At 38.5% G+C, this 24,774-nt stretch overlaps 1 protein-coding gene across 3 annotated transcripts in view; it reads left to right on the top strand.

The window, feature by feature from the left end:
* Window positions 1–19,648, top strand: part of NOL4 (nucleolar protein 4) — a 467,787-nt gene extending 448,139 nt beyond the window's left edge. For all 3 annotated transcript variants that reach the window (XM_040264815.1, XM_040264814.1, XM_040264816.1), the window contains one exon: window positions 17,921–19,648. In XM_040264815.1, coding sequence (XP_040120749.1) covers window positions 17,921–18,114 — 194 coding nt within the window. In that variant the 3' untranslated portion in view covers window positions 18,115–19,648. The remainder of the gene's footprint in view (window positions 1–17,920) is intronic.
* Window positions 19,649–24,774: the final 5,126 nt, after the last annotated feature.

The following is a 24,774-nucleotide window of genomic DNA, read 5'->3' as shown; positions in this document are numbered from 1 at the left end:
GTAGGACATGGAAGCAACCTAGATATCTATTGGTAGATGAATGGATAAGAAAGCTGTGGTACAGATACACAATGGAATATTGCTCAGCTATTAAAAAGAATGCATTTGAATCAGTTCTAATGAGGTGGATGAAACTGGAGCCTATTATACAGACTGAAGTAAGTTAGAAAAACACCAATACAGTATAGTAATGCATATATTTGGAATTTAGAAAGATGGTAACAATGACCCTATATGCAAGACAGCAGAAGTGTTTTCATAGTGTTTTTTGGGTCCAATTCTGCATGAACTGAGATCAAATAATATGTCTTTCTATGAGTTATTTCATTTAGCAAAATGACCTCAAGGTACTTTCATGTTATCACAAATGGCAAGACTTCTTTCTCCTTTTATGGCTAAGTGATGTGAGTATACATACAAATGTTATATAAAAACATTACTGTTACTGTTCAATTGCTAAGTCGTGTCCAACTCTGTGACACCATAAACTGTAGCATGTCAGACTTCACTGTCTTTCACCATCTCCCAGACTTTGCTCAAACTCATATCCACTGAGACAGTGATGCCATCCAACTATCTCCTCTGTCACCCCCTCCTACTCCTGTCCTCAATGTTTTTCAGAATCAAGGTCTTTTCCAGTGAGTCAGCACTTTGTATCAGGTGGCCAAAATATTGACGCTTCAGCACCAGTCTTTCCAATGAATATTCAGGACTGATTTCCCTTAGGATTGACTAGTTGGATCTCCTTGATGTTCAAGGGACTCTCAAGAGTCTTTTCCAACACCACAGTTCAAAAGCATCAATTCTCTGACACTCAGACTTGTTTATGGTCCAACTCTCACATCCAAACATTACTACTGGAAAACCAAAGTTTTGAGTATACAGACCTTTGTCAGCAAAGTGATGTCTCTGCTTTTTAATATGTTGTCTAGATTTGTCATAACTTGTATTCCAAGGAGCAAGTGTCTTAATTTCATGGCTGCAGCCACAATCTGCAGTGATTTTGGAGCCCAAGAAAGTAGTCTGTCACTGTTTCCACTTTTTTCCCATCTATTTGCCATGAAGTAATGAAACCAGATGCCATGATCTTATTTTCTTAAATGTTGAGTTTTAAGCCAGCTTTTCACCATCCTCTTTCACCCTCATCAATAGGATGTTTAGTTCATCTTCACTTTCTGCCATTAGGGTGATGTCATCTACACATCTGAGTTTGTCAATATATCTCCCAGCAATCTTGATTCCAGCTTGTGATTAATCCAGTCTGGCATTTTGCACGATGTACTCTTCATATAAGTTAAATAATACAGCTTTGACATACTCCTTTCCCAATTTTGAACCAGTCCATTGTTCCACGTCTGGTTCTAACTGTTGCTTCTTGATCTACATACAGGTTTCTCAGGAGGCAGTTAAGGCGGACTGGCATTCCCATCTCTTTAAGAATTTTTCACAGATTGTTGTAATCCACACAGTCAAAGGGTTTAGTGTAGTCAATGAAGCAGAAGTGGATGTTTTTTCCTGTAATTTGCTTGCTTTTTCTATGATCTAAAGGATGTTGGCAATTTAATCTCTGGTTCCTCTGTCTTTTCCTTATCCAGCTTGTACTGGGTTCTGTATTCACCTACTGCTAAATCCTAGCTTACAGTATTTTGAGCATTACTTTGCTAGCATGTGAAATGAGTGTAATTGTACAATAGTTTGGACAGTATTTGGCATTACCCTTGTTTGGGATTAGAATGAAATCTAACTTTTCCAGTCTTGTGGCCACTGCTGAGTTTTCCAAATTTGCTGACATACTGAGTACAGTACTCTAATAACATCATATTTTAGGACTTGAAATAGCTCAGCTGGAACTCCATCACCTCTACTTGCTTTTATCATAGTAATGCTTTCTAAGGCCCAGTTGACTTCATACTCCAGAATGTCTGGCTCTAGGTGAGTAACTACACCATTATAGTTATCTAGGTCATTAAGACCTTCTTTATACAATTCTTCTATGTATTCTTGCCACCTCTTAATCTTTTCTGCTTTATGTTAAGTTCTTACCATTTCTGTCCTTTATTGTGCCCATCTTTGCATGAAATTGCATGTCCATTGAGTTGGTGATGCCATCCAACCATCTCATCCTCTGTTGTCCCCTTCTCCTCCTGCCCTCAATCCTTCCCAGCATCAGGGTCTTTTCAAATAAGTCACCTCTTTGCATCAGGTGGCCAAAGTATTGGAGTTTCAGCTTCAACATCAGTCCTTCCAATGAACACCCAGAACTGATCTCCTTTAGGATGGACTGGTTGGATCTCCTTGCAGTCCAAGGGACTCTCAAGAGTCTTCTCCAACACCACAGTTCAAAAGCATCAGTTCTTCGGTGGTCAGCTTTCTTTATAGTCCAACTCTCACATGCATACATGACCACTGGAAAAACCATAGCCTTGACTAGATGGACCTTTGCTGACAAAGTAATGTCTCTGCTTTTTTAATATGCTGTCTAGGTTGGTCATAACTTTTCTTCCAAGGAGTAAGCATCTTTTAATTTCATGGCTGCAATCACCATCTGCAGTGATTTTGGAACCCAGAAAAATAAAGTCAGTCACTGTTTCCCCATCTATTTGCCATGAAGTGATAGGACCAGATGCCATGATCTTCGTTTTCTGAATGTTGAGCTTTAAGCCAATTTTTTCACTCTCCTCTTTCACTTTCATCAAGAGGCTTTTTAGTTCCTCTTCACTTTCTGCCATAAGGGTGGTGTCATCTACATATCTGAGGTTATTGATATTTCTTCTGGCAATCTTGATTCCAGCTTGTGCTTCATCCAGCCCAGCGTTTCTCATGATGTACTCTGCATATAAGTTAAATAAGCAGGGTGACAATATATAGCCCTGACGTACTCCTTTTCCTATTTGGAACCAGTCAGTTGTTCCATGTCCAGTTCTAATTGTTGCTTCCTGACCTGCATCCAGGTAAGTATGCATACACACATAAGTGTGATCTTTACAATAAGTTTATTTACAATTAAGGGTTAATTTCTTCTATATAGCAAAATAACTCAGTTATATATATGTACATAAATTTTCTTATTCTTTTCCATTATGAGTTGTCATAGAATATTAAATATAGTTCCAGTGCTATACAATAAGACTTTGTTGCTTATCCATCCTATATACAATAGTTTGTCTGTGCTAATCCCAAACTTCCATTCCTTCCCCTCCCAAAGCCTCTTCACTAGGCAACCAGAAATCTGTTCTCTATACCTACAAGTCTGTTTTTGTTTTGTAGATATATTGATTTGTATTTTAGATTCCACATATAAGTAATATATGGTATTTGTGTTTCCCTTCTGACATACTTTTGCTTAATATGATAATCTCTATGTCCACCCATATTGTTGCAACTGGCATTATTTAATTTTGATGGCTCAATAATACATTATACACACATGTGCATGCTTACACATCACACACACACATATATATATGTGTATATATATGAATGTTGATGGACATTTAGGTTGTTTGGCTATTGTAAATAGTGCTGTTATGAACATAGGGGTGCATGTATCTTTTCAAATTATAGTTTTTTCTGGATATATGCCCAGAAGTGGGATTGCTGGATAATATGGCAACTCTAACTTTAGTTTTCTGAGGAACCTCCATGTTGTTTTCCACAGTAGCTGAACCAGTTTACATCTGCACCAACAGTGTAGGAGGGTTTCATTTTCTCCACACCCTTTCCAGCATTTCTCATTTGTAGACTCTTATATTTGTAACTGGAGGATAATTGCTTTGCAATTCTGTATTGGTTTCTTCTGTACAACATGAATCAGCCATAGGTATATATATGTCCCTGCCCTCCCAAAGCCCCTATCCCACCCCTCTAGGATGTCAGAGAGCACCAGGTTGAGCTCCCTTCATCATACAGCAAATTACCATTGACTATCTATTTTACATTTGGTAATGTGTATGTTTCTGTGCAACTCTCGATTTGTCCCACATTCTCCTTCCCACCCAATGCCCCAAAGTCTGTTCTTTAAGTCTGTGTCTCTATTGTTGTCCTGCAAATAGGATCTTCAATACCATTTTCCTAGATTCCATGTGCTCAATTGTGTACAACTCTTTGTAGTCCCATGGACTATAGCCCATCAAGCTCCTCTGCCCATGGCAGTTTCCAGGCAAGAATACTGGAATAGGGTGCCATTTCCTACTCCAGGGAATCTTCCTAACCTGGGGATCGAACCCATGTCTCTTGCAGTCTCATGCATTGGTAGGCAGATTCTTTACTTACCACCTGGGAATCCCCATTTCTCAATTCCATTTATATGCTTCAATATATATTTGTTTTTCTTTTTCTAACTTACTTCACTCTGTATAACAAGCTCTAAGTTCCTCCACCTCACTAGAATTGAGTCACATTTCTTCCTTTTTATGGCTTAGTAATATACCGTTTTATACATGTACCACAACTTCTTTATCCACTCATCTGTCAAAGGACATGTAGGTGGCTTCCATGTTCTAGCTACTATAAGCAGTGCTGCAGTGAACATTGGGTTTTTTTTGAATTATGGCTTTCTCAGTGTATAAGCCCACAGTGGGATTACTGGGTCATATGGTAGTTTTATTCCTAGTTTGTTTTTAAGAAATATTCATAATGTTCTCCATAGTAGCTATTTCAATTTACATTTCCACCAATAGTGCAAGAGAGTTCCATTTTCTCCACACCCTCTCCAGCATTTAGTTTCTGTACATTTTCTTGTGATGGCCATCTGACCAGTGTGAGGTGATACCTCATTGTAGTATTGATGTGCCCTTTCTCTAATGATGAGTCATATTTAGCATTTTTTATGCATTTATTTGCCATCTGTATGTCTTCTTTGGAGGAATGTCTATTTAAATCTTCTGCTTATTTTCTGATTGGGTTATTTGTTTTTCCAATATTGAGCTATATGAGCTGCTTATATATTTTAGAGATTAATCCTTTGTCAGTTGCTTCATCTGCATTTGTTTTCTCCCATTCTGAGGGTTCTCTGTTCATCTTGTTTATTGTTTCTTTTTTGTGTAAAAGCTTTTAAGTTTAATTAGATCCCATTTGTTGTTTTTATTTGCATTACTCTGGGAGGAGGGTCAAAGAGGATTTGCTGCAATTTATATAAAAAAGTATGCTGCTTATGTTTTCCTCTAAGAGTTTTATGATTCCTGGTCTTACATTTACGTCTTCAATTCACTTCCATTTTGAGTTTATTTTTGTGTATGTTGGTTAGGCAGTGTTCTAATTTCATTCTTTTACACATAGCTGTCTAGTTTTCCCAGCACCACTTACTAAAGAGAATGTCTCTTCTCCATTGTATATTCTTGCCTCCTTTGTCAAAGATAAGGTACCCACAGGTGAGGTTTATCTCTGGGTTTTCTATCCTATTCCACTGGTTTATTTTTATATTTTTGTGCAAATACTATACTATCTTTGTGACTGTTGCTTTGTAGTACAGTCTGAAGTCAGGTTTATTCCTCCAGCTCCATTTTTCTTTTTCAAGGTTGCTTTTGCTATTCAGGGTCTTTAGTGTTTCCATGAAAATTGTGAAAGTTTTTGTTCCAGTTGTGTGAAAAATCCTATTGGGAATTTGATAAGGATTGCATTGAATCTGGAAGATTGCCTTGGGTAGTATAGTCATTTTCACAATATTGATTCTTCTAACCTAAGAACGGGGCTTCACCTGATATCTCAGTTGGGAAAGAATCCACCTGCAATGCAGGAGACCCTGGTTTGATTCGTGGGTTGCGAAGATCCACAGGAGAAGGGATAGGCTACCCACTCCAGTATTCCTAGGCTTCCTTTGTGGCTCAGCTGGTAAAGAATCCACCTGCAATGCGGGAGAACTGAGATCAATCCCTGGATTGGAAAGATCCCCTGGAGAAGGGAAAGGCTACCCACTCCAGTATTGTGGCCTGGAGAATTCCATGATTGTATAGTCCATGGGTTTAAAGAGTCCATCTAGGTCCATCTAGTCAAAGTTATGGTTCTTCCAGTAGTCATGTATGGCTGTGAGACTTGGACTATAAGAAAGCTGAGTGCCAAAGAATTGATGCTTTTGAACTGTGGTGTTGGAGAAGACTCTTGAGAGTCCCTTTGACTGCAAGGAGATACAACCAGTCCATCCTAAAGAAAAGGAGTCCTGAATATTCATGGGGAGGACTGATGTTGAAGCTGAAACTCCAATACTTTGGCCACCTGATGTGAAGAGCTGACTCATTTGAAAAAACCCTGATGCTTAGGAAGATTGAAGGCAGGAAGAGAAGGGGATGACAGAGGATGAAATGGTTGGATGGCATCAATGACTCCATGGACATGAGTCTGAGTAAGCTCCAGGAGTTGGTGATGCACAGGGAAGCTTGGCGTGCTGCAGTCCATAGGGTTACAAAGAGTTGGACACAACTGAGTGACTGAACTCAACTGAATCTAAGAACATGATATATCTCATCTGCATCATCTTTGATTTCTTGCATGAGTGTCTTGTAGTTTTCTGTATACAGGTCTTTTGTCTCCTTGAGCGTGTTTATTCCTAGGTATTTAATTCTTCTGGTTGCTGTGGTAAATGGGATTGATTCCTTAATTTCTCTGATTTTTCATTGTTAGTGTGGCTCAGCTGGTAAATCTGCTTGCAATGCAGGAGACCTGGGTTCGATTCCTGGGTTGGGAAGATCCCCTGGAGAAGAAAATGGCAACCCACTCCAGTATTCTTGCCTGGAGAACCCCATGGACAGTGGAGCCTGACAGGATACAGTCCATGGGATCGCAAGAGTTGGACATGACTTAGCAACTAAACCACCACCAGTGTATAGGAATGCAAGGGATTTCTGTGTACTGATTTTGTATCCTGCAACTTTACTAAATTTACTGATTAGCTCTAGTAGTTTTCAGATAGTACCTTTAGGGACTTTTATGTATAATTTCATGCTGTCTGCAGACAATGAGAGTTTTACTTTTTTTTTTTCCCCCCCAATCTAGATTCCTTTCATTTCTTCCCTGATTGCCACGGCTAGGACTTCAAAACTATGTTGAATAACATTGGCAAGAGTGGGTACCCTTGTCTTGTTCCTGATCTTAGAAGAAATGTAAACTTTTTCAAGATGGTCATTCTGACTGGTATGAGACAGTATCTCATTGTAGTCTGGATTTGCACTTCTCTCAGTTCAGTCGCTCAGTCATGTCTGACTCTGCGACCCCATGAACTGCAGCACGCCAGGCTTCCCTGTCCATCACCAACTCCCGGAGTCCTCCCAAACCCATGTTCATTGAGTTGGTGATGCCATCCAACCATCTCATCCTCTGTCGTCCCCTTCTCCTCTTGCCCTCAATCTTTCCCAACATCAGGGTCTTTTCCAATGAGTCAGCTCTTTGCATCAGTTTCAGCTTCAACATCAGTCCTTCCAATGAACACCCAGGACTGATCTCCTTTAGGATGGACTGGTTGGATTTCCCTGCAGTCCAAGGGACTCTCAAGAGTCTTCTCCAACACCACAGTTCAAAAGCTTCAATCCTCCAGCTCTTAGCTTTCTTTACAGTCCAACTCTTACATCCATACATGGCCACTGGTAAAACCATAGCCTTGACTAGACAGACCTTTGTTGACAAAGTAATGTCTCTGCTTTTTAATATGCTGTCTAGGTTGGTCATAACTTTTCTTCCAAGGAGCAAGCATCTTTTAATTTCATGGCTGCAATCACCATCTGCAGTAATTTTGCATTTCTCTAGTAATTAGCAACGCTGATTATCTTTTTATGTGCCTATCCATCTCTATGTCTTCTCTGGAGAAATGTCTATTTAGGTCTTCTGCCCATTTTTCAATTGGATTTCTTGTTGTTATTTAATCGTATGAGCTGTTTGTATATTTTGGAAATTAAGCCCTTGTCAGTTGCATTGTTTGCAAATATTTTCTCCCATTCCATAGGGTATCTTTTCATTTTGTTTATAGTTTCCTTTGCTGTGTAAAAAGCTAACTTTGATTATGTCCCATTTGTTCCTTTTTGTTCTTATTTCTATTGTCTTGAGAGACTGACCTACGAAAACACTGGTACAATTTATGCCAGAGAATGTTTTGCCTATGATCTCTTCTAAGAGTTTTATAGTGTCGTACCTTATGTTTAAATTTTTAAGCCATTTTGAGTTTATTTTTGCATGTAGGAATTTTGTGTATGATGTGAAGGCATTTTCTGAATTTGCTGATTTACACACTGCTGTCCAAGTTTCCAAGCACCACCTGCTGAAGAGATTTTCCTATTTTATATTCTTGCCTTTGTTGAAGATTAATTCGCTGCAGATGTGTGGGGAGTTTTCCTGAGCACTCTATTCTTTTCCATTGGTCTTTATGTCTGTTTTTATGCCAGCACCACTCTGTTTTGACTACTGTAGCTTTGTAGTATTGTCTTAAGCCTGGGAGGGTTATACCTCATGCTTTTTTTTTTTCTTCTCAGGATTGCTTTGGCAGTTCTGGGTCTTTTATGGTTCCATACAAATTTTGAGATCATTTATTCTAGTTCTGTGAAAAATGCCCTGGGTAATTTGATTGAGATCACATTAAATCTTTAGACTGCTTTGGGTGCATGTGTGCTGAGTTGCTTCAGTCATGTCCAACTCTGTGCAATCCTATGGACTGTAGCCCATCAGGGTCCTCTATCCATGGGATTTTCCAGGCAGTGCTGGAGTAGGTTACTGTGCCCTCCCCTCCAGGGGAACTTACTGACCCAGGGATTGAACATGCATCTCTTACATCTCCTACAACCACTAGTGCCACCTGGAAAGCCCCTGCTTTGGGTAGTAATGCCATTTTAACAATATTCTTCCAATTCAAGAGCATGCGATATCTTTCCATTTCTTTGAATCATCTTTAGTTTCCTTTATTAATGATTTGTAATTCTCAGTATACGTCTTTCCCCTCTTTGGTGAAGCTTATTCCTAAGTATATTATCATTATTATTTTTGAAGTGATATTAAAAGTTATTGTTTGCATTCCTTTCCTGATACTTCCTTGTTATAACTTTTTAATATATAAAATATTTAATGGGGACTTCTTTTAGTAAATAACAAAGTTGGAAGTACAAATGAGGGTTGTGGGGCTCAGAGGAAAGGGGCACTGAGAACTGCAATGGTGACAGAGTGAGCAAGACACCGTCTCCCAGCACCTGTCTCCATGCTAGAATCTCACTCTCTCTCTCAGAGCCTCTCTGCAGTCTGATGGGACAGCAGAGTAAGATAACTTGCCCCATTTTTTAGCTATAGAAACTGAGTTTCAGATGGGTTAACTGGCCTGCCCCCAAGTCACAGAGCATTCCTGGCTTTTCTTGCTGCACCACTGTGGGCAGGGGAGGGCAAATGCCCCCATAGGAATAGTCATCAAAGATATGGAAACAAGCAAGAGTTTTCTGCACAGGGTGTTAGCTGGAACAAAGTGGGGATATAGCTGAAGGGTAGTTTTCTTTAGAGCTAGAATTTATTTATATATAAAAATATTCAAGAGACTTTTAAAAGGCCCAGTGTTCCAAACATGTCTGAATTTAATATAAGAGCATCCTGTGGTGGTGTCTCTTGGTTCCTCATTTGCTATATAGCTTCAATTTGATTCTGGTTAATTGCATGAGCTAGTAATTCTTCTCATTGGTTACTGGTACTTTCCTCAGACTCCTGGCATCTTTCATAAGTGACCATTTTGTGTGTCTATGAACCACACAAAAACATTACCAGAAACACTGGTGAAATATGTGAAGTTTCTACTTGAGTATATTTCTTGCTTTGTTCTTTAATACCAGGTCCTCTAATTATCAGCTTGAGTAGCTGAGATCAGGATGAGTCTTATCAGGTATTGGGCTAATGCTGGCCTAGTAAAAATGACTTGGAAATTGTTCTCACCTCTTCTGTTTGGGGGATGAGTTTGAGAGGGATTTATATTAGTTCTTTGAATGTATAGTAGAATTCCGCAGTGAAATTTTCTGCTCCTAGACTTTAGTTTGAAGATTTTTGATGTGATCTCCTTACCAGTAATTGGTCTACTGAGATTTTCTAGGTTTCCATGATTCAGTTTTGGTAGGTTTATCCTACCAAGTTTATCCATTTGTTCTTGGTTGTCTAATTTGTTGGCATGTAATTTTTTGAAGTATCTTATCATCCTTTGTATTTCTATGATATCTTTCATTTCTGGCTTCACTCATTTGAGTCTCCTCTTTTCTCTTAATGAGTCTAGTTAAAAGATTGTCACTTTTTAAAATCTTTTCAAAATACCAGCTCTTATTTTCATTTTTCTATTGTCTATTTTGTCTCTACTTCATTTATTTACACTCTGATCTTTATTTCTTTCCATCTGCTAATTTGGGGCTTAGTTTGCTCCTTTTATAGTTCCTTGAGGTCTAGACTTGAGATCTTTGTTTCATGATGTAGGCATATATCACTATGGACATCCCTCTTAGAACTGCTTTTGCTGTATCACATAAGTTTTTGTTTGCTGTATTTCTATTTTCATTAGTCTTGTGGTGTTTTCTGATTTCCTTTTATTCTTTGACCCTAGTTGTTATGTAGCTGTGACTTAATCTCCACATATTTGTCAATTTTCTAGTGCTTTTTCTTGTAATTGATTTCCAGTTTTATAACAGTTTGATCAGAAATGCTTGAGATGATTTCAATCTTCTGAAATTAAGGCTGGTTTTGTAGCCTAATATATGATCTGTTCCAAAGAATATTGCATGTGCACTTGAGATGGAATATTCCATATATGTCCATTAAGTCAATTATCTATTATGTTATTTAAGGCTGATTTTTCCTAACAGATTTTGTCTAGATGATCTATCCATTGATTTAAGTGGGATATTAAAATCTCCTACTGTTATTGCACTGCTGTTTCTCCCTTTAAGTATGTTACTACTTGCTTTATATATTTAAGTGTTTTTATGTTGGATAATACATATATACAAATGTTATATTATCTTGCTGTATTGACTCCTTTATCATTATGTAAAGACCACCTTTGTTTCTTATTACAGGCTTTATCGTAAGGTCTGTTTTTTCTGTGCTTAGTTGCTCAGCTATGTCTAATTCTCTGTGACCCTCCAGGCTCTTCTGTCCATGGGGATTCTGGAGTGGATTGCCATGCCCTCCTCCAGGGCTATTTTATCTCATGTAAATATAACTATTTTTACACCTGAAATCCTCAGATTTCTTCTGGTTTCCATTTGCATGGATATCTTTTTCAATTTCTTTACCTTCAGCCTATGTGTATCCTTACATTGGAACTGAATTTCTTGTAGACAGTATTTAGTTAGTTCAGTCACTCAGTCATGTCCAACTCTTTGCAACCCCATGGACTGCAGCACAGCAGGCATCCCTGTCCATCATCAACTCCTTAGTTTACTCAAGCTCATGTCCATCAAGTGATGGACATCAGTGATGCCATCCAACCATCTCATCCTCTGTCATCCCCTTGTCCTCCTGCCTTCAATCTTTCCCAGCATCAGCATCTTTTCCAATGAGTCAGTTCTTCACATCAGGTGGCCAAAGTATTGAAGTTTCAGCTTCAGCATCAGTCCTTCCAATGAACACCCAGGATTGATTTCCTTTAGGATGGACTGGTTGCATTTAGATAGGTCTTATTTTTTTTAATCCATTCAGCCACTCTCTATCTCTTGATAATAGAATTTAGTTCATTTATATTTAAAGGAATTACTGATAAGTATGTACTTATGGCCATTTTGTTAATTATTTTCAGGCTATTTTATAATTTCTCTGTCCTTTGTTCTTTTTCTCTCTTCATTTGTGATTTGATGATTTTCTATAGTAGTATGCTTATACCGAAACCAGACAAAGAAACCAAAATAATGACCAATATTTCTGATGAACACAGAGGAAAACTCAACAAGATATTAGTAAACTCAACTCAGTGATACATTAAGAGGATAACACAACTGTGGTTTTCATTCTGTCTGCCTTCTGATGGATAAGGATAAAAGGCTTATGGAAGCTTCCTGATGGGAAAGACTGACTGAGGGGGAAACTGGGTCTTGTTCTGATGGGCAGGGCCATGCTTAGTAATCTTTAATCCAATTTTATGTTGATGGACAGGGCTGTGTTTCCTTCCTGTTGTTTGACCTGAGGCCAAACAATGGTGGAAGTAATGAAGATAATAGAGACCTCCTTCAAAAGGTCCCATGCATGCACTGATGAACTCACCCTCCCTGACCTTGCATCAGGCCGCCACCAACCCACGCCTCCACCAGAGACTCCTGGACATTCATGGGCAAGTCTGGGTCATCCTCTTGTGGGGTCACTGTTCCTTTTTCCTGGGTCCTGGTGCACACAAGGTTTTGTTTGTGCCCTCCAAGAGCCTGTGTCCCCAGTCCTGTGTAAGTTCTGGTGGCTCTGTGGTGGGGTTAATGGTGACCTCCTCCAAGAGGGCTTATACCATACCCATGTCTGCCCCTGTCCATATAGCAGGCCACTGCTGATCCATACCTCTGCAGGAGACTCTCAAACATGGTTCTGGCTCACCTTTTCTTCACTGACTATGCTAAAGCTTTTGACTGTGTGAAGCACAACAAACTGTGGAAATTGTAGAAAAGATGGGAATACCAGACCACCTACTTGCCTCCTGAGAAACCTGTATGCAAGTCAAGAAGCAACCGTTAGAATCAGACAGAGAACAACAGACGGTTCAAAATCGGGAAAGGAGTACATCAAGACTGTATGTTGTCACCCTGTTTATTCAACTTCTATGCAGATTACATCATGCAAAATGCCAGACTGGATGAATGACAAGCTAGAATCAAGATGTCTGGGAGAAATATCAACAACCTCAGATATGCAGATGATACCATTCTAATGGCAGAAAGCAAAGAAGAATTAAAGAGCCTCTTGATGAGGATGAAAGAGGAGTGAAAAAGCTTACATAAAACTCAACATTCAAAAAATTAAGATCATGGCATCCAGTCCCATCACTTCATGGCAAATAGATGGGGGAAAAGTGGTAACAGTAGCAGATTTTATCTTCTTGAGCTCCAAAATCACTGTGGACTGTGCCTGCAGTCAGAAAATTAAAAGACACTTGCTCCTTGGAAGAAAAACTATGACAAACCTAGACAACATATTAAGAAGTTGAGACATCCCTTTGCCAACAAAGGTCCATATAGTCAAAGCTTTGGTTTTTCCAGTAGGCATATACAGATGTGAGAGTGGGACCATACAGAAACCTGAGTGCCAAAGAATCGATGCTTTAAAACTGTGGTGCTAGAGAAAGACTCGTGAGAGTCCCTTGGACAGCAAGGATATCAAACCAGTCAATTCTAAAGGAATTCAACCCTGAATATTCACTGGAAGGAGGCAAAGGAGAAAGTGAATTAGTGTGCATGTATGCACAATATTTGCTGAAGCTCCAGTATTTTGGCCACCTGATGTGAAGAGTCGACTCATTGGAAAAGATCCTGATGCTGGGAAAGATTGAAGGCAGTAGGAGAACGGGACAACAGAGGATGAGATGGTTGAATGGCATCACTGACTTAATGGACATGAGTTTGAGCAAACTCCAGGAGATGGTGAAGGATGGTGAAACCTGGCATGCTGCAGTCCATGGGGTCATAAAGAGTTGGACATGACTGAGAAATTGAACAACAAACTTCAGAATGAACATTAAGATCTGCATCGTTTGGGTTAAAATACGACATACAGTTGACCTTGGACAATATGGGATTTGAACCATGTGCATCCTCTTCCACAGTTTTTTCTTCCCCCCAATATCAAATATTACAGTCACACATGGCTTCCCAGGTGGCGCTAGTAGTAAGGAAACCACCTGCCAATCCATAAGACATAAGAGACATGGATTCAATCCCTAGGTCAATAAGATCCCCTGGAGGAGGGCATGGCAACCCACTCTAGTATTCTTGAAGAATCCCATGGACAGAGGAACCTGGTGGGCTACAATCCAAAGGGTCACAAAGAGTCAGACACTACTGAAGTGACTTATCATGCATGTATGCACACTGTTTGCAGTTAATTGACTCCACACAGGCAGAGCAGCCAGAGACACAGAAGGCCCATTCGAAGTTACATGGAGATTTTCAACCATGGCACAGGGTGGGCACCCTTAAGCCCCATGTGTTCAAGGGTCAGCTGCACTACACTGCTGTATTTAAAGTGGATAACCAACAAGGACCTACTGTATAGCACATGGAACTCTGCTCAATGTTATGTGGCAGCCTGGATGGGAGGGGAGTTTGGGAGAGAATAGACACATATATGTGTATGACTGAGTCCCTAAGCTCTTCACCTGAAACTGTCACAATAAGTTTTTTTTTATGAATAAAAAATAACAATAGGAAAAAAAGTGTTATGAACTGCAAAAAGAAAATTGGCCTTGTCACATTTCCTAAATGCATGCCTTAACATTTGATATTCAAATCATTTTCTCTTGAAGCATCTAGGGGGACATTTTCCTTTCTCATTTTCTTATTAACTGCTTCTGCTCTTCTAGAACCACACTTTTCAGTGGTCTTGTCTGTAATTTGATCAGGTCACCAAGAATGTTTTCGACTTCTTTAAATTCAGTATCTTCATACATTTTTAAATTTTGCTTTACACTCGACATGCATTCTAATTACATGATATTGTTTGGGTTAAGCCAAACCACTCAAGTATGACACTGACTCAATGAGGCAGAAATGAATATTAGTGAAAAACAGGGAAGGGCTGTTTGAGTAGTCACTAGTTAAATAATTTATTCATTTGTGAATTTTTTTTTTTTTTTGCTTCACTAACCAACCTCATAAGGTTGAAGATTTTAATAATCAACAGTCACATAAAGAAATCCTCATACTTCTGATTTATATTCTCAGTCCTAATCCAAAAAAAGTCCTGTAGATCCGAAAAAACCAAAGATAATGAAGTCAACTTTCTTCCAAAATGAAAAAAGTAGAGCTGTGAATGGCTTCTCAATTGCTGAGCCATCTAGAATTTGCCAATGTTACTAATGATCTGAAAGAAAATGAAAGCCATAGTTGCAGTTTGCGAGAGAAGGCCTTTGAGCCAGAGGTAGGGAGTTATCCATAAACCACAATATTAGAATGAAATCACAACCTCCCTCACCCGAAAAGGAACTCAAGCCCTTGCCCCACCCTTTCTCAATTCCAGTTCGAGATGGCAGTCAGCGTCTTGGCAGCAAAATCACAAAGTGTTACACCTTATAAAATAACTGACAGTCAGTCAGATACTGGGTATCTACATAACTGGGAGGAAAATCTGTTTAATTTTCTTTCATAAAGATTTGTACTAGGCAGAGAACAGACTTGTGGTTGCCAGTGGGGAGGGATGAATTGGAAGCTTGGGATTAGCAGATGCAAACTATTATGTATAGAATGAATAGACAGCAAGGTCCCACCATATAGTACAGGGAACTATATTAAATATCCTGTGATAAACCATAATGGAAAAGAATGTGAAAAATATGTGTATGTATATCCATACTTATGAAAGTCTTAGCTGCTTAGTCCTGTCCAACTCTTTGCAACCTCATGGACTGTAGCCTGCCAGGCTCCTCTCTCCATGGAATTCTCTGGGCAATAACCGGTGGAGTGGGTATATATATAACTGAATCACTTTACTGTACAACAGAATTGAAAACATGGTAGATCAACTATACTTTAAATAAATATTTGTACTAGGACTCTCGAATGTAAAGGAAAGAAGTAAAATTTAAAGTTGGTTCATTCAGAGACCCAAACTCCTCTTATGTCATGATGCTTTCTTAATCCACTAAGAATTTCCCAAACAGTAGCTATTAATGATTTGCTTGTTCAGTGTTCCCGTTTGCAAGCATGGCACGCCTGCCTCTCCCTTTCAGCTGTTGTATCTGTGTCATGATTCTGTGAACAGGAGAACAAATAGCAGCCAACTCCCGCTAAAAAAATCAAAGCTTTGAAAGGCCATGGCAGAAGTGGAGAGAAGTTTCTCCCAGATGTCAGAGTTCTTGAGTACCTTTCTTATCTCTGTCCTAATTAAATTCCGAGTGAAGCCACTCGCCTCTTATGGGACATTTGCCTCCTGGCTGACAGAAGTCCTTTCCTCCCTTTGGGAGAGAAGGTAGAGGGAGATAGATCTTGACCTGTCTTCATTACGCCTCAGAGAACTAGAAGGATGAAATAACACCCCTTATTTTAGTTTAGGAAATGAATCTTACTATCTGAAAAATGATAATACAGTTAGGAATAAATTCTGTTAAAATTTTTTCAAGTTCTATAATCACTGCAGTTTTTTTTTCCCCCCCCACTGGTAGAAAAATCATATTTAATTTTGGTAGATGCCCTCTGCTCTGGTCTGCAGAGCAGCTCAATCTTGACCATGGTCAAAGCCTCGAAGAGGCTAATATCACTACAGTTTTGTAGCATGCCTCTACTTATGTGCTTAAGAATATTTTTAAAGGAGTTTATTACTGTAAATTTAATAATTATAGTAATTGCTTAATGAAAGTTAAGAATATAAAAGTGAACTCCTAGGTATATGTGTGTGCTCTCAGTTGCTCACTCATGTCTGACTCTTTGCAGCCTCAATGAAGTTGTACCCCACCAGGCTCTGCTGTCCATGGAATTTTCCAGGCAAGAATAATAATCATATAAAACCCAAATAATTTAAGTTTTGAATCACTTTTTCAGTAAAAAATGTCTAAAATATCATAAAAAAGTAGACATATCATTCAGTTCAGTCCCTCAGTCATGTCCAACTCTTTGTGACCCCATGGACTGCAGCACTCCAGGCTTCCCTGTCCATCACCAACTCCCAGAGCTTGCTCAGACTCATGTCCATCCAGTTGGTGATGCGAACATGTGATTATTTTATGCAAATAAATGTTGGACTATTGGAGTTTGCATTGGAGTATAATTGCTTTACGTTGTTGTGTTAGTTTCTGCTGTACAACAAAGTGAGTCAGCTACATGTATACATATATCCCTCCCTCCCCTCTCCCACTCCCTCCTTTCTAGGTCATCACAGAGCACTTCGCTGAGCTCCTTGCGTTATACGACAGCTTCCCACTAGCTATCTAGTTTACACATGGCAGTGTATATATGTCTGTGCTACTCTCTCAATTCATCACACTCTCCCCTTCAGGTATTTAACAATACCTAAAGCAGCAGCAGCAGCAAAGCAGCCTTCCAAGTCTTGTTAATACTACTCATATATATATAAGATACACTTCTAAACTTCAGTGTAGTCAACCCAGTATACAAAGCATTGGCCTGAAACAAATAAAAAAAAAAATACCCAACTCATATCCCTATTGTGCCACTTATAAATTATTGACCTCTAAATGTATCCTTGAACTCCTGTGGTCCTCAGTTTCCTCTGTTCTAGATTGTGAAGCTTGTCATCTGGGGTCATTAGCCTCACATGTAGGCTCTTCTCACTTCTGAATTGGTCAGGTCCAAATGATTTGTTAACAAATGTAGCAAATAAAAAGTGTTCACGATTCCCATCATTTTCCACTAGTCTAGAGAAATTCCTGTGCATTGAAGATGGATTTCATATGTACTTTTTAGAAAACTTAAATATTAAGGTCTTCAGTGTCTTTATGCAGTAAGAAGCAACCACCAGAGTGGTTGGACCAGAGTCTAAAAAAACCTAACCATTCTTTTCCCATCGTGTCACTTGTCTATCTTTCTGCTGCTGCTGCTGCTATGTCGCTTCAAGTGTGTTCAGCTCTATGTGACCTCATAGATAGCAGCCCACCAGCCTCCTCTGTCCTTGGCATTCTCCAGGCAAGCTATCTTTCTGAGAGCAGGTGTATTTATTTGATTAAGGGTATCGGTAGCTTCTCATGAAAGAATAGCTGAATTAAATCAACTAATTTTGTGCTCATGTTCAAGATACTAGGAAAAAACTTGTTCGTGTCTCATCTATGCTGATTGTTTTCTAGGACCCACTGATCTCAGCATGAAGAGGCAGTTGGCAACCAGCTCAGGATCATCTAGCAGTTCAAGCTCCAGACCTCAGCTGAGTCCAACTGAAATCAATGCAGTGAGACAGCTGGTTGCAGGATATCGAGAATCTGCTGCATTTTTACTGCGTTCCGCAGATGAACTGGAAAATCTTATTTTACAACAGAACTGAGTCCAACAACGATCCTCTTCACTGAGGTCTAAATTTGCAGTTTCCACTATAATGACATTTTGATTTCCCAGCAGAGATGCGTCTGGTCTTAACTGCACAGTCTTAAGAGAAATACTTCCATTATGCCACATTGTCCTTGATCCATAAAGTGATGTGTTTCGGTGCTTCAAAGGAACCCTGGCCTCTGAAGTACTTGAGATACGTTAATGTGTCCAGCCTACTGCTTTTTGTTTCAGTGTGCCAGCATAAATATCTGGGGCAAAAAAAAAAAAAAAGGCTGTGTATTCCTAATTGAAGGATAAAACAGAAGAAGCTTGTGGTATAAAAAATAGTTCAAGGTCCAGCTGAAATATTAGTGGAATTTGCTACTGACTTACTGGACTGAAAGCTGCAGTATCTGGAGGAAAAAAAAAAAAAAGCCAAAATTTCTTGTTGCTACAGGATATAGCAATGAAAAGGATCTTGTATTTTAAAAAAAAATGTAATTTTTATAAAAAGAAAACTTGTTTTTCATTCAGAATTGTCATTTTTACTTTGGTAACTTTTTCATAGGTCCTAAAAGAAAACTGTTTTGAGAAACTACTGTAAGTACCTTTTCCACATCCCTTTGCCTTCTCTTTCCAAATTCTTTCTACAAAAATAACACTTGATGCTGGGGGAAAAAAAAGATACCCTTACCTGTGTTCTTTAAATCGTCACATCAGGAACTACTTCCAAGAGAAGCTTGCATTTCTGCACTCATGCTGTTCTCAAGCATCCCACTCAGCACTGCAGCTTTACCATAGCGGTTTCACCACAGAATTTTTTTAACATTCAAAAGAGACATATCATTGACAAAAAAAAAAAAAAATCACACCTTGATTTCTTAGAGCTGCTCTTCCCGGATTGCCGCTGCTGTCTTACGGGCATCCTTCTAGCAGCCACTGGATGTTGATGACTGAATGTTAAAGAGGTTGCAAGTGACAATCTGAAAATTTGCACTCTTGTGTGTTGTTTTCTTTTCTCTTTCAGAAATAGTTTCCAAAAAGAGACATTACCTCTCCTGAAACAATTTGTATAATTTACACTTGTAGGTAAAAATGATGTAAAGAACTCTCAGTGGATACAGCCACAACTTACAATGAACTGTCCCCTCCTCTCTCCCAGACCCTTATTTTATAGTGTTGGATACACATGAATGGTGTTCTCTTTGTGCACTGAGGCAAGCCTATTTTTGAAATATTTAGGGAGGAGTACATCCGTTTACGCTTCTTGTACACCTTTTCTGTTGTTTAGCTTCGGTTGGATTACAGATTCTTTGTGCATTCATGAATTTGCCTTATTTCATGTAAAATTTATGTCATTTGGGTTTTGATAAGTTTAAGGCATCAGTGACATTTCTTAACTACTTGTTACATATAGTTTTTCAAGTAATGACTGTGGTTGTGACCAAGTAATGTGCACTTTTTCTTGTAACTGTGGACATTGCTATGCTTTTTTCTTCTAGTGTTTCTAGAATTATGGTTCCTTACAGTTACGTAAACAAGAAAAAAAAAACTTGTGATACTGTTGGTGAATATAATGTGAAAATCTTATTGAAATATGAGTATTTTGGAAATACATAGATGCACAAACATCTTTTAAGGTGTGGATTTAGAATTTGCTTATTTAATTTGAAAATTCAAAATATGGAGGGCTGGTATACTTTTCTGTTTTGTTGGGTTTAATAAACAGATTTCTGTGTTAAAACAATGATTGTGAAAACTTATAAATTTTCGGAATCATGAAATATTATTTTATATCTACATTTAACAAAATTGACAGTTCAAATATATTTCAAGAGCACCCCAAGGTCCTCCAGAGTCTCCACATGCCAGCTAATAAATAACTTATTCCAAGAATGAGTAAAGCAAATTAGCAAACCATAGCTATTTCATTTGATTAAATATGATTTAAGAATTTTTCTTTTATTCCCCATTTTAACATGACTAATCTGGCTCTTTAAGTCATATTTAGCATTTTGGGAAAAACACACCAGTTTTAAGTCCCTGTTTTGTGCTTTGGGATTTGTTACTGAACGGTATTTGAGGCTTTGGCATGGTTACTATTTCAAAAAGTAACACCCAGGTTTGGGTTCAACCTATATATACAAATCCATAATAGTGATCCTTATTAAGCACTTTGATTGGAGAAGGCAAGTGCCAGCAAGGCGCTTTTGTTTTCATTTCATTTTCAATTTATAACTCCCACACCCATTCACCAAGGACTAAATCCCCCCATGCCTTCTGCTTTTTGCACATTTGTCTAAAAGAATAAGAGTTCCAGGACTCCCACTGTTTCCCTAGGAGAGTTCTGAGGACAAAACCATGTACCACTTTGTTTTCCTTTGTAACTTGTCCCTGAAAAACACCCTGGTCTTTTTGTAATTCTCTGTCACATCCCTTTATAAGGCAGTTTGGAGGAACTGGGTGCAGGTTCATATTCTCATTCAAATGAGGGGATAGAAAACAATCATACACATGGAGACCACATAGATATTTGTCACTTCTGACAGACAGCTTTTCATACAGCCAGTTTCTTGTCACATATGTATTCCTTTATATCACTTAGTAAGAAAAGATTCCTTGAAGCAACAGCAGAAGATGCAAACACAAGTAGATACTGAATTTTCCTAAGTTGTGTAAAGTAACAACTTGATAAAAAGGACATTCAAGTAATGATAGCCACCGTTTACTGATTATTTACACGTGGAAAAGGCATTTATTTCCTTTACTTCTGACAACACAAGGAGATCAGGATTGTCACTTTTTATTTTACAACGAGGCTCAAGAAGATGAAGTAACTTGCTAGGAGCCCCAGGAGAATGAGAACTAAAGCCCTCATTTGACCCAGGCAGGCCTGATGCTGGAGCCCCCTCTATTGGTGGCCACGGTCTGTTACCTCCCAGGGTTTCCCTGACAGCTCAAAAGAATACACCTGCAATTCAAGAGACATGGGAGATGCACGTTCAGTCCCTGGGTGGGGAAGATCCCGTGGAGGAGGAAAATGGTAACCCATTCCAGTATTCTGGCCGAAAAAATCCAATGAACAGAAGAGCCTGGCAACTAACTCCAAAGGGTTACAAAGAGTTGGACATGACTGAGCACACTAAATCTTTACATTCTGTACCAACTTGGAACCTGACCAGTTTATACTAAAGTGTAGCAGTTTTATTTATCCACAAAAGATAATAGTTATTAAAAATGCACTTGACATCAAATAAAGCATTTGACTGAACACTGAGCATTTTATCCAACCTATGGAAGTTTAATTTCCTTTATGTTCTCTACAGATATAAAGAGTAGTCATAAAATCCACCACTAATGAAAATCAAACACACAGTGCACGAAGGAAAGGCAGTGACTTGTTTTTAAACATGATGGGTGCAGTAGTGAATCTGGTAAGGAAAGAGAAAAGGGATTATCCAACTGATGTTCATACATAAAGTTCATGAAGTTCATTCATCTGACATTTTAGTTACTATGCAGGTGCTATCTGGTTATTTTAATTAATCCTGGTACCATTTACGAAATATTCAAAGATTAGTCTTGGTATGCCAAAAATAATTTCACAAGGCCCAGGTTTCAAACTTCAGTTTGTTAAAAAAAAAATCCAAAAATAAATCAGATGGACATTATATTAACTCTGTTTTAAACTGTGTTTGACATGCAGAAATTCAGTAAAGCCAATGCTAACCTATAGGAGTTTACCATTTAAAGAGAATTAAAATCTCCTTTCTTAAAAAGGAGAAAAAATGCTCCTAATAGTTTGTCTCAGGTTTTAAGGTCAATCATTTTCAACATTTTCTGATTACAAAAGGAACCTAGCAAATACAGGAAATAAGGAGGGAAATTCCAGCATCCATGAAGAACAATGATAAACTTTGAAAGATACACTGTAAAATGTTATCTAAACAAGTAAACTTTTTTTTAATAAAACTTTTCTTTTTTTTAAAGGAGAAAAAGAAATACATTTGGTACCACATTCTACAGATAAAAAGACCACCACACCCAAATAATTTTTTATGACAGACAAATAATCACAATGAGATACTGCTCTTATTTTGTATACACGATAAGATATTGGAAAGCATTGTGAACTAGAAAAATGTACTCAATTGTAATGTATTGGGGGAAAAAATGGTGCTATGACTTAGCAAAGTGAAAAATTCTATATGCCAGATGTGATTTTGCTCTCTCATTTAATGACATCAATATGGTAGAGAACATACAAAACAAAACTAGCTCAGCTGGTAAAGAATCCATTTGCAGTGCAAGAGACCCCGTTTTGATTCTTGGGTCAGGAACTTTATTTTCCTCTGCATGGTGTTTCCCCATTTGCTTTTCTGTCCTAAAAGTATACCATGAATCCTTTCCACATCATTAGGTATTCTCTGTATTGTTTCTGAAGACTGTATGGTATTATATTGTATGAATGTACTTGTATTAATTTTCTATTACAACTGTAACAAGTTACCCCAAACACTACAAATGTATTACAGTCTGGTAAGTTGATGTATTGCTGATCCTGCTCACAGAGCCAACTGTTGCACTGTATCTCACTGAACACACTATTCGTTGAGTGCAGGGTAGGCAAGGCATAAGCTAAGAAGACTGAACTGCAGACATGTTTATTCTCTCCTGCCTGATGAAGCAGCCATTACTACATCACATAACATAGCCCCAAGGGCTTTTGAGGTGGAGCATATGTAATACAAGTAGCCCATGGCCAAGCGATTACCTCATGACGCGCATGCTCACTGCTATGAGTGATCTCGGCTGTTACGTAATTATTTACAAAACGTGGGGCAAGAGCGAGAGGCCATGGGATTAGAGAGCCTGACCGCTGCCATTTTGGCTAGTTTGCTCTCTCCCTACTGTTGGAATTCCCACTGGGCTAAAATCTAGGTATCGAAAGGACTATGTTTCTCTCTGGTTGTTCTGGGGGAGAATCCATTTCCTGACCTACTCTAGCTTGGAGGCTGCCTGCATTCCTTGACTTGAGGTTCCTTCATCTTCCAGGCCAGGAGCTTAGATCTTCAGATCTCTCTGTAACTCTGACCTCCACTTCTATCCCGTCTTCCATCTTTAAGGGCCCTTCTGAGTTCATTGGGCCCATATGAATAAAATATGAGAACCTCTTTAAAGTCAGATGATTAGCAGCTTTAATTCCATCTACAAACCTAACTCCTTAATTTTAACATGTAATAAAACAGATTCTGATGATTAGGATGTGGAAATCTCTCAGGGAGGGGAGATTATTCTGTCTACTCTAGTATTTTAATTTCCTTTTATTCCCTTTTAAATCTCTCTCATACCCAGCTGTATTTCATCCATTTACTATAGTAAAGTTCCCAAGTCAGCAACACAAACATTTTATAAATAATTGCCAGCTGCTGTATCTGTATTTTTTCTTCCGTATAAAGGGTCTTTAGGAAATTGTTTTAATGGCATTTTTCTCAAATATCACACATTCAAATCAAATGTAATAAATGCATATGTTAGGCGTGCAGCTAAATCTTTCAAATGAAATGAAACAAAAATACCTCTGAACTCTTTCCTTATTTTGATTTCTTAGAAAGTGATTCTGCCCAAGAAATTCCCCGAAATGCGTTTTAGGCAGTCTTATTAGAGCAGAATAGGTATGGAAGGATCCAAAGCTTAATTTATTTCTGTAAGCAGTCCAACCACATTCATAAAACTTCTGGTGGTAATTACCAGTGGTGTTTTATTTACTCTGAACAAATAAAAGGTATTAACATTGGATGTTATTAGATGACATGTCTTTTAAAAGGGAAGGTTTTGGCAATAACACACCTATTGAATTTAGGATAAGCAAACAGGTTTAAAAATTAAACCTCTTTACCTCCATTTCTTTCTGAGAAAACTATACTTTATTTACATATTAAAATTTTTATTTCCCATCATTTACTGGGCTTCTTTTCCCCCATTTCAATGGCCATCCACTAAAAAAGATCAAAGATAATTCAAGACCATTTATAATGACGTAAGAGGGAAAAAGAAAAACAGACCACAGAGAGCAGATATTATTACTCAAAGTGTGGAATTACACCAGTTTCTTTCCTTTGAAAATATTGACTTCTCACATTCTTTGTTTATTGGGGAATGGAGGAGATCAGGCTGCCCAAGAAAAATGGCTTTACTTATTGAAAGCACTCCACTACAGTGACAGGACAAGCAGCCAGATATTCCACAGTAGGTCATTTACTCTTAGTTCCTTCACTGGTAGAAAGATTCCAAAGTCTGTTTTGATTCTTAGATCAATTTAATTTCCATTCATTTGATTAGTGTATTCTTTAACCTACTATGTGGAGGCATCAGGCTCTGATACAGAGAAACTATTCCTGCTTCAAGGGGTCACATCTAGTGGAAGACAGAGACGGAAGTAAAGATGGTTAGAATATGAAGCATAAGGAGAGTGTGAACATGTCATGATATGATAGAAACAGTGTGACATGTCATGATATGATAGAAACATGTCAGGCAGGTCAAATGAGGCCGTCGATCTATAGCAGTCTTGTCTGTATCAGGGGTGGGGTGGAGGGGAGCTGGGGGGGGGATGATGGTGTTGAAGGCTAGCTGGTCACAAAGATGGAGCTGTGGGGAAGGAATACCTGGTAAA

The sequence above is a fragment of the Oryx dammah genome, unplaced genomic scaffold, assembly GCF_014754425.2.
Source record: "Oryx dammah isolate SB20612 unplaced genomic scaffold, SCBI_Odam_1.1 HiC_scaffold_22, whole genome shotgun sequence".
Classification (NCBI taxonomy): domain Eukaryota; kingdom Metazoa; phylum Chordata; class Mammalia; order Artiodactyla; family Bovidae; genus Oryx; species Oryx dammah.
This window is presented reverse-complemented; position numbering and strand designations above follow the sequence as displayed.